Source organism: Carcharodon carcharias, chromosome 9, assembly GCF_017639515.1.
Source record: "Carcharodon carcharias isolate sCarCar2 chromosome 9, sCarCar2.pri, whole genome shotgun sequence".
NCBI lineage: Eukaryota > Metazoa > Chordata > Chondrichthyes > Lamniformes > Lamnidae > Carcharodon > Carcharodon carcharias.
Genome location: NC_054475.1, coordinates 86,886,349 through 86,897,353, shown reverse-complemented (window position 1 = coordinate 86,897,353; position 11,005 = coordinate 86,886,349). Strand labels below are relative to the sequence as shown.

Below are 11,005 nucleotides of genomic sequence, written 5' to 3'. Positions count from 1 at the left end.
GACGGGGAAGAAACGGAATGGGGGTGGGGATGGAGGAGGGAGTTCAAGATCTAAAATTGTTGAACTCAATATTCAGTCCGAAAGGCTGTAAAATGCCTAGTCGGAAGATGAGGTGCTGTCCCTCCAGTTTGCGTTGAGCTTCACTGGAACATTGCAGCAAGCTAAGGACAGCTCCTCCGCCATTTCTGTCAACTCCAGCATGATGCCACCACCAAACACATCTTCTCTTCACCCCCCTACCAGCAGCATTCCGTAGGAATCATTCGCTCTGTGACACCCTGGTCCACTCCTCCATCACCCCCTACTTCTCAACCCCCTCCTACGGCACCTCCCAATGCGAACGCAAGATATGCAACACCTGCCCTTTCACTTCCTCTCTCCTCATCGTCCAAGGGCCCAAACACTCCTTTCAATTGAAACAGCATTTCACTTGCACTTCCCTCAACTTAGTCTACTGCATTTGTTGCTTCCAATGCGGTTTCCTCTACATTGGAGAGACCAAACGCAGACTGGGTGATCGCTTTGCAGAACACCTTCGGTCTGTCCGCAAGCATCACCCAGACTTCCCTGTCGCTTGCCATTTTAACACTCCACCCTGCTCTCTTGCCCACATGTCTGTCCTTGGCTTGCTGCATTGTTCCAGTGAAACTCAACGCAAACTGGAGGAACAGCACCTCATCTTCCGACTAGGCACTTTACAGCCTTCCGGACTGAATATTGAGTTCAACAATTTTAGATCTTGAACTCCCTCCTCCATCCCCACCCCCTTTTCGTTTCTTCCCCCTCCTTTTTGTTTTTTCCAATAATTTATATAGATTTTTCTTTTCCCACCTATTTCCATTATTTTTAAATGTATTCCACCCATCATTTATCTATACCTTTAATGCCCTTTTAGTCTTATTTCACCCCACCCCCACTAGAGTTATCTGTACCTTGCTTGTCCTGCTATCTACTCTTAATTAGCACATTTTTTTAGATAATATCACCACCTTCAACACCTCTTTGTTCTTTTGTCTGTGACATCTTTTGGTTATCTCCTCCTATCACTGCTTGCTTGTCCCAACAACCACCCCCCACCCTTCTCCACCCCTCCCCCCACTCCTTAAACCTGCTTATATTTCACCCCTCTCCTATTTTTACTTAGTTCTGTTGAAGGGTCATGAGGACTCAAAACATCAACTTTACTCTTCTCCGCTGATGCTGCCAGACCTGCTGAGTTTTTTCCAGCTATTTCTGTTTTGTTTAAGATCTTTCTCATAGTTGGCTTTTAGTAGTTTGAACTAATGTCTTCATGTATTACTTTAAAGTAACATTCTAGATTTACCATTGGGCTGTGCCTTTCAACGTTGAAAAGCTGGAGCCTTTCCTCATACGTCAGACCTCTGACATTAGAGATCAGCCTTCCTGCACTAGAGTTGGCATCTTGTGCCAAGTCCGAAATCTCATGGAGAGCAACATAGGAGGCTGCATTAGATACAGTTTGTGGCTTTTGTTTACTGCTAATGAATGTTTATTGAAACCTCCATAACTAAAGCACCCATATCATAAATGTAAATAGTAAATGGGCATCCATTTCAAATAGTAGTCGTTGGTGTCAAGTTTGAATTTTAGATATTTCCAATTTGCCCATTGAGTGCCATCTGAAAACAGAGAATAGATATTCACACATTGACTCCCATTTGGTTTGGGCAAAAGGTGGCAATTTTGTCTTGATTTTCCTTGATTAAGCATGTAATTTATTCCAGTAATTGGGTGTCTACAACATAAGGTGATTAGCTATTTGCAAGTTACCGTGCCTAGTTCTCTCTATCATCCTGAAGACAGGTGTTTATTGTATAGCTGAAAAAGAAGTTCTGAAGCTTTTTTTTAATCCCTCCAAGGGATGTGAGTGTGGCTGGCAAGATCAGCATTTGTTGCTCATCCCTAATTATCCTCAAGAAGGTGGTGGTGAGCCACTTTCATGAACTGCTGCAGTCCATCTGGTGTAGGTACACCCACAGTGCTATAAGGAAGGGAGTTCCAGGATTTTGATCCAGTGATAGTGAAAGAGTGGTGATGTAGTTCCAAGTCAGGATGGTGGGTGGCTTGGAGAGAACTTGTAAGTGGTGGTTTTCCCAAGTGTCTGCTGCCCTTATGCTTCTAGATGGTTAAGGTCATGAGTTTGAAAGATGCTGTAAGAGGAGCCCTGGCAAGTTGCTGCAGTGTATTTTGTATATGGTACATGCTGCTGCCCCAGTGTGTCAGCAGCGGAGGGAATGATTGTTTATGGTGGTGGATAGGGTGTAGATCAAGCTGGCTGCATTGTCCTGGATGGTGTTTAGCTTCTGGAGTGTTGTTGGAGCTGTATTCATCCAAGCAAGCTCCATCACACGCCTGCCTTGTGACTTATAGATGTTGGGACGGTCAGGAGGTGAGTTACTTGCCACAGAATTCCCAGTCTCTGACCTTCTGCTCTTTTAGCCATAGTATTTATATGGCTAGTCCAGTTACGTTTTTGGCTAATGATAATCCCCAGATTGTTGATGGTGGGGAGTTCAGCAATGGTAATGCTGTTGAATGTTAAGGGAAGATGGTTTGATTCTCTCTTGTTGGAGATGGTGATTGAAGGCATTTGTGTGGCATGAACGTTACTTGCCACATATAAGCCCAAGCCCAAATGTAGTCCAGGTCTTGCTGCCTATGGACACGGAAAGCTTTGGCATCTGAGGAGTCCTGAATGGTATTGAACACTATTGATGAAGTGGCCGAACCCTAGGACACTACCATGAGAAACTCCTACAGCTATGTCCTGCAGCTGCAATGACCTCCAACAACCACAACCATCTTCCTTAACGCTAGGTATGACTCCAAACAGTGGAGAATTTTCCCGATTCCCATTTAATCACAATTTTGCTAGGGCTCCTTGATGCCACACTCTGTTAAATGCGGCCTTGATGTCAAGGGCAATACCTCTCACCTTGCCAAGCTTGGCCTAATGTTACTTGGTGAGTAGATAAGAGACCATCTGCTAATAAATCCAGAGTTTGCTGCTGAGGATGACTTACTCAAGAGCCAAGCAATTACAACTGAAGCCCCATGCTTGCAAATATATCTTGATGGGTCCATGCTGTGGTCAGGGGGATGGTGGTATTGTACATTCTATGTGGAGTTGCACTCTTCACTATGTAAATCATGAGGAGTTTGTGGTATTTGCTGTCACCTGTCAAGGGCTGAAAATCATGGTTGTCAGTTAAATAATGAACAACTATTTACTATCCTTTATGGGAGCTGAAGTAAGGGTGGTGGGGTAGGCTCTCAGATCAAGTTGACTCAGATTATATGTATCCAATCAAAGACTGGAAATTTGAATCAATCATCTATTGCAACAGCAACACATTGCATTAATATAGAAACTTTAATGTATAATATGTCCAAAAGATGCTTGAGAGAGAGTTAAAGAATAAATAAATAAAAGGATCAGATGCTGATCCTGGTGGGAGAATTAGGAGATGTAGCTGAAAACATTGTGATAGAAATGTTTTTTTTTACCATTTTAGGGGTGGACAGAGAAGTTTAGAAAGGGTTCCAAAATATAGCCAACATGATTGAAGGCTCTTTCTAGAATTGCCAGCCCTCCAGGATTGTCCTGGAATCTCCAGGAATTAAAGATTAAATTCCAAGACATTACTGCAAGCAATCTGGTAGAAAAAAAATCATTGGGGAATTAAAAAGATTGTGTGCTATTTTTCATTTTCTTTGCACACTTCTGTTTATTAACTATAAAACTATTGGAGATGCAAAATAAAGGGCTGGTTAAGTGGGCAGATAAGGATCCAGGAGGTCATATGATGAATCCCTCAGGAATACATCCAACCAAAGTTTCTAACACTCGATCAATCCCTGGTGATGGTGTCATTCGTGATACTAGAGTGATTGTAGAGTGTGAAAGGGGCATAAGACTGGAAGAGAGAGGCCCACTAATCTAACTGGTACAGTGCTGATTCTTGACCAGTGATCCTGATTCATTCTGAGGATCTGGAGGGCTCGACCTGGCATTGAGGATTGGGATACTTTAAACTCAGCTCCATGTGACCCTGCAAGGCAATGCCCTAAGTGGAACAAAAACAGAAAATGCTGGAAAAGTTCAGCAGGTCTGACAGCATCTGTGGAGAGAGAAACAGAGTTGATGTTTCAAGTCCATATGACCCTTCTTCAGAGCTAAAGAAAAGTAGAAATGTGATGAATTTTATACTGTTTAAGGGGGGTGGAGTAACTCTTTCGAGTACAAACCCATTTCCATCTGTTTCAGATGAAGTTACATTGTTTCATAGTTTGCCATTGTGAGATCTGAACTCCTGATACTCTTTTGAGTAAACCTGTTTCCATCTGTTTCAGATGAAGTTACATTGTTTCATAGTTTGCCATTGTGAGATTTGAACTCCTGATCTTGGGGTGACAAACCCAGTACCATAATCACTTGGCTATTTAGGTGGGTGAAGCTGGATAGGAGGCCAGCTGGGGGTGGCAAAGGAGAGATTGACAAAGATGTCACGAACAAAAGGACAAAGGGAGTGTTAATGGTTGTGATAAGGTCTAAAAAAGGTGCTGATAGTGGCAAAGGTAAGAAAGCAGAATGTGATAATAGCAGAACAAGGGTAAGTTACATGTTCTACCCTTGTTCTGTTGTGCTTTTGTTCATGACATCTTTGTCAATCTCTCCTTTGCTCCCACCTATTGCTGGCCTTCTATCCAGCTTCACCTGCTCTACCTCCCACTTAAACAGTATAAATCTTTAGCTCTGAAGAAGGGTTACAGGAACTCGAAACGTCAACTCTCTTTCTCTCCCCGCAGATGCTGTTAGGCCAGCTGAGTTTTTCCAGCATTTTCTGTTTTTGTTTTAGATTTCCAGCATCTGCAGTATTTTGCTTTTATCTTAATGTCCTAAGTGGTTCTGGCTGGATAAGCAGCAGATATCTTACTAACTATTGGTTTGCTAAAAGGTTGTCTCTGGTTAAAATCCAGCAGTGGCGCTATTTGGATAGAGGATGTGTGTAACATATATGGCTCAAGCGACGTACTGAGTTTGGTGTCACTGAACTGAGTGGCGAGAATGGTTCCTTTCGGTTCGGCCATCTCCGGCGGCGCTCGGGGTCGGCCATCTCCGGCGGCGCTCGGCGCCACTCGCTGGGTGAAGCCGGGTTTACCAAAGATGGCGGCGTTCGGGATTTTGAGTTATGAGCACAGGCCGCTGAAAAGGCCTCGGCTTGGGCCGCCAGACGTTTACCCGCAGGACCCCAAGCAGAAAGAGGTAGGAAAAATCGTCGAGAATCCAGGGGAGGACGGCCACTCACTCAGTGAGGCAGCCGGCTGGCGGGGTGAGTAAGCCGGCGCGGGGGAGCCGGGCCTAGAGCAGCGTCCATGTAAACAATAAACAGTCCGTGTGTGTGGTTGGACTTGGGCCTACAGTCCTACATATAGCAGCAGCAACAACGAGCACCTACCTGCTGCTACATTGCAGGGCCCCGGCCTCTGGTTGGTCACACTGTCTCTGCGAGACGAAGAGCTCTGGGTCTGGGAGCACAGCTCAGCTACTTACCAGTTAACTGTTGAACGAACCCATCAATAACAATTATTTAATATGGATATTCATCATAGATTACATGGCATAAATCATGGCACACATGACCCAGCTGTGGGGAACACAGAAGCTCATCAACCGCCAGTGTATACTATTGATTATAAAGTTGATACCTTTTTTCGCTTCTAAAAAAATCTGCATGTTTTGTGGGTCTGCTATGCTTTCAGTCTCAATAACGTCATTCCGTATAATCAAGTACATTTTTCAGTACTTCACTAGAGCTCTAAACTCACAAATTTACATTATTTAAGAACACTTTGACCCGCATCCTGAACTGTACAGAATCCAGCATTGCCATTCCCGAAATTCTTTTCAGCTCCCCAACGAACCCAACCACCTTGCCTTGGTTTTGACCCAGTTTAGCTTTGCAATATCCTTTGGCCATACATTCCCAAACGTAATATAAAAACAAAAGCAAGCTGGAAGTACTCCGCAAGTCAGATAGCATCAGTAGAGAGAAATGGTTAATTTTTTCAGGTCAAAATGACCTGACATGAAACATTAACTTTTGTTTCTCTCTCTACAGAGTTGCCCGAGTTGTTAAATATTTCCAGCACCTTTTGTTTATATTTAAGATTTCCAGCATCCACACTATTTTTCTTTTGTGCCCTCTTTATATAACATGTCATCTCTGAATCATCAGAATTTTAGAATAAAATGAAAGCTTATTACTCATAATGTTCCTCTGCCCTTTCATTTGTGGACTCTTTAGCATTTGCACCTCTTGCCTCTGAAATTTCCTCCTTGCAACCTTGTGCCTTGTTTGTACTTTTTAAATGCTCCTCAAATCTCTTGTTACACTGTGCCTTTGTTCTTCCATCCTTTTCGGTTTTCCCTTTTTATCATCAGTAGTGCAAAATATTTTGCTTATCAAAATGAGGTCATTTGAGATACCATGAGGAATGCCACAGAAATGTATTTTTTTAATAGTAAAAGTTTTCAGTAGAAACCTTGTGTAACTTCTCAGCAATTAATAGAATTATCAATGAGATGTAGAGACATTTGATCTGGAACCTAATTTAGGTACTATAATATGACCCAAATTTTAATAAATTACTCTTGTGCTTAGTAGCAGATAAACAAAACAAAGTTTAAGTATGGAGATAGGAGATCAAGAATAAACTGTTTGCTCCAATTACAAATCTGATTTAGATAGCAATGTCTTTTTTACTAAAGGCAAGTTTGCACTGAGTCAGCAATTGAAGGCTTAAATGTCATTAAAAACTTAGTTTATTAGTATCGATGTACTGTAGGAACAAGTGCATTTAAGGCAATGCACTTTGTCATCTTTTGTGATTTTTAAAAAATTCAGTGGCCCAAATTGTCACTGATAGCAGGGGTAATGGAAGCAAAACTAACTCGTAACATCAGCAAGACATTCTGTTTAATCTATTTATGTGTCTTAGAATTGACTATATGCTGTCGATGCATTCTGGCATTTATTGTTCTTGTCAGTAGAGTGTTATTTCATTAGTGTGCATTTAGATTCTAACAGAGTTGATGTAATCGCTTGGAAAGTGAAGTGAGAACAGAATATAGATCTAACAACTTTATAGGAGTACCCAATAATTTCTTAGCACAGTTGAGTGATAAATGATGGTGCCGTTTATTCCAAAAACTGCTTGCCATCAGACATGAGGTAAGACCTACCGGGGGTAAGACCATCCATCAGGTCCTCTCAAGGTCAGTTAGGGATAGGCAATTAATGCTGGCCTAGACAGCAGCATCCACATCCTGGAACAAATAAAAAGAGAAATCAATATGTTAAATTGGAAATATGTTCACTCAAGTTTTTCTTAGTTCTGTCTCCTCTGTAAAGCTTACTAAAATTTTGTTTGTAAAAGTTATGATCAATGCTGCATATATTGGTACCTGAGGAGATTTGACTTTTCAAGCTGGCAAGTTCATGACAGGAATTTAGTTGCTATCAGCTTGGATTGATCAGTGAATGCCTATGCAGAATGAATGGGATTTTTAAAATTCTTGGATGCTGATCTGGAGCTAGCATTTTTCTCTTTTTTAAAAAAAGCCTGATGATGCAAGTTACTTGTTTCCCTAAATCTTCTGAATGTATTGACTAAAACAAGGGTATAATTTCACTGGTGCTGGTAATGCTCTGGGACCTTGCTAAAGTTGCTATTTTTCATGTCAGCTTATATCTGCAGGTAATTTAACTAGTGAAATTGAGGCATTGGTGAGGAAAGGTGGTGTCAGAAATCAAAACTGAGACTACTCTGTTCTCATTCATGCCTATGTTATCTCCAGCTGTACTTGACTAACACTGTCAGCTTCTTGAGCTCCACTATTTACAACTCCAACTCATTTAAAACTTCACTCTTTGCAAGCTATTTTATGTTAAGGCTGACTCACCAATCACTCATGTTCTCACCATCCTTCATTGGCTTTTTGTCTACCAATGCATTGATTTTGAAATCTACTCCACATTTACAAATTCCACCATTAATTTATACCAACCTAACTCCAGCCCTATATCCATCATGCATCTTCTATGCTTGCAATTCTGGTCTGATGTACCTCTCCAACCATGTCACCATTTGTGAGCCTTGAGCCTTCATGCCTCTTCACTTTGAAATGCTCTCCCTAAACACTCAATCTTGAGCTATCTTGAAAAATGTCCTTGACAATATTTTACTTTGTGTTCAATGTTTTTCCTACCTAATTCTTTCAGAAGTGCATAAGGGGGTTTTGTTATGTCCCTACCCAACACCTGCATTGCATTTTTCAACTGGTCTATCTAGATATGTCATTTCCCAAGTTTGATCCCTGATCTGTCCTAATTTCACTGATCTCAGTTGCAGCAGTGAGAATGCCGTAGTTAATCTAAGTGACCCATGTTAGGAGAGGGAAATTAATCTAGTACATCCATGATGTATTGCTCACGGTGGCCCCTGTTGGAAAGATATGTGGTTGAAAGATTTGGCTTGAATATTAAGCCCTTCATGATTGGATAGCATGCTAACGCTCACTGGAAAGGCACATGAACACTGGCAACATGATTCTGGAAGGTTACAGACACCTGTAGAATGATGTCTAACTTTCAAAGAAGGAGAAAATTGCTGAGAGGGACAAAGTTCTTTTTCCTAAAAGGATTTTTCCAAACTGCCCCAGAAGTGCTGAATCTTTCTGATGCTGTATTGCATGGTCTCTCTCCAACCCCAGGGAAGTAAAAGCCAAATACAGCTTCCTACAACTTTTCTGATTGAAATTAGCTAACAGCATAGAAGAGAGATCAAAGCTGCACTGTAGACATTGTACATTCTAACTGAATCATAAGGGTAGAAACAGCACAGTATGTTACAATTATGAAGCTTATCAGATTATATTTTAGGATTGTGTCTTTAAATTCAGAGTAAATGGTGGGAGTCATGTGACCATGCTGAAGTCTGCCTGACCAGGCATGGGTAATGAGCTGCTAAAGATTAAAAAAATGGCCAGATTTACTGGGGAGAAAGGTGCAAGATGCGCTTGCAGACAATGGAGAAGTCAGCTGTGATGCAGGTGGACAGATTATGAGTTTCTAAGTCCCAGGCAAGTGTTAAGAATGTCAGGTTGTAAAAGGATATACTTTGAACTGTCCATTTGATTCCAACATTGGATAGAGTTGGGGTCTAAAGAATAGTTAATCAGCATTTCTACCTGGATACAAGGCCCATGTGATTCACATGGGGAAGGGTGCAGAAGAAACCGTTGTAAAGATCAGGTTACAGACATTCCTAAAATATCACTGACTATCTCAGGCAGGTGGGTTAGTCTGTCAGGGCCTGAGAAAGAGAGTGGCTAGAGGCTGAAAATCTCTGACTCACTGTACCAGAATGTGTATGGAAACTTGTGCTTGAATTGAAAGGATTGAAAACGAGGAGTTAAAATGAAACTCATAGATTTGACTAGTTTGCGCTAGAGGGAGGATCTCCTGTAATAATCTCACTATGAAGGACAGTTCTGGGTTAGAATTTACTAACCTGAGAAAGGAAAAGAACACAAATAAACCCTCGGGGGCTAATAATCACTTTGGACTGATTTCGAAAGAATCGAATGTCCATTTAAAGGACAGTGTAAAGTATACTTGTGAAGTGTGTGGTTTCAGTGTGCTAAAAATAAGGAGAGTATTCTGTTCTGTGGTTTAAAGCATAAGTTGCCTATAAGTAGAAGGAAAAACAGAAAACACTGGAAACAGTCAGCAGGTCTAACAGCATCTGTGGAGAGAAAAATAGAGTTGATGTTTTGAGTCCGTATGACCCTTTTTCAGAGCTACAGAGAGGTAGAAATGTGATTAAATTTATACTATTTAAGCTGGGTGGAGCAGGTAAAGCTGGATAGGAGACCAGCGATAGGTGAAGGCAAATGAGAGATTGACAAAGATGCCATGAGCAAAAGGGCAAAGGGAGTGTTAATGGTAGTGGTAAGGGTTAAAAAAGGTGCTGATAGTGGCATAAAGGTAAGAAAGCAGTGTGTGATGATAGCAGAACAGGGGTAAGCACTCTGAAAAGAACAACATGAACAAGTAACAGATGGCCCTAGTGGGGGTTCGGTGGAGGGAGGGGGTAGTGGTGCGGATAAAAAGGATCAAAAATCCGATGGAAAGGGGAAAAGAGGATAAAACAATGAATAAATGAATGAAAAATGATGACGTGATGAAGTGGATTAAAAAAATGAATTTGGAAAAAGGGATAAAAAAGGGGTGAAGATGGAGGGGAGTTTACGGTCTGAAGTTGTTGAACTCAATGTTAAGTCTGGAAGGCTGTAAAGTGCCTAATCGGAAGATGAGGTGCTGTTCCTCCAGTTTGCTTTGGGCTTCACTGGAACATTGCAGCAGGCCAAGGTTGGGCATGAGAGCAGGATGGTGTGTTAAAATGGCAAGCAACAGGAAAGTCTGGGTCATGCTTGCGGACAGACCGAATGTGTTCCGCAAAGTGGCCACCCATTCTGTGTTTGGTATCTCCAATGTAGAGCAGACTGCAAGGTGGAGGAGTTGCCTAAAAGTGTTTAGTCAATTTAGTGTTTAAAAGTGTTTAGTCTTTTGTTACAGTGAACTTTTGAAAATGTGAAATCTTGCTATGTCGCCCTTTCAGTTATTAACTGGAAGTTCAAATTTCTTTTTAAAAGTTATCAGTCTGTACAAAGATCGTAACAAGTAGTTCTTACCTAATTGCTCATGAACTTTCAAGCAGTTAGACATAATGTGTGCCCATGGGTTTTGAGCATGCCACATTCAGTATTATTACCTACACTGTCTTTTGAAGAGTGCAGTCATGGTTTTCTCATGACAAAACGGAGGGGCCAAATTAGCCATTAGCCCAGTGATAGAAGGTTTTGTTTGTTATAATAATGGAAAATAAGAAGCTGCATATTATCTAGAAAAATTACTTT

At 41.4% G+C, this 11,005-nt stretch overlaps 1 protein-coding gene across 6 annotated transcripts in view; it reads left to right on the top strand.

The window, feature by feature from the left end:
• Nucleotides 1-5,132: 5,132 nt before the first annotated feature.
• Nucleotides 5,133-11,005, top strand: part of med12 (mediator complex subunit 12) — a 205,234-nt gene continuing 199,361 nt past the window's right edge. For 5 of the 6 annotated variants that reach the window (XM_041195243.1, XM_041195237.1, XM_041195238.1 and 2 more), the window contains exon 1: nucleotides 5,133-5,287. In XM_041195243.1, coding sequence (XP_041051177.1) covers nucleotides 5,189-5,287 — 99 coding nt within the window. In that variant the 5' untranslated portion in view covers nucleotides 5,133-5,188. Of the gene's footprint in view, nucleotides 5,288-5,335; nucleotides 5,355-11,005 lie in introns of those variants that run through there. The other variant, XM_041195242.1, reaches the window with a different exon arrangement.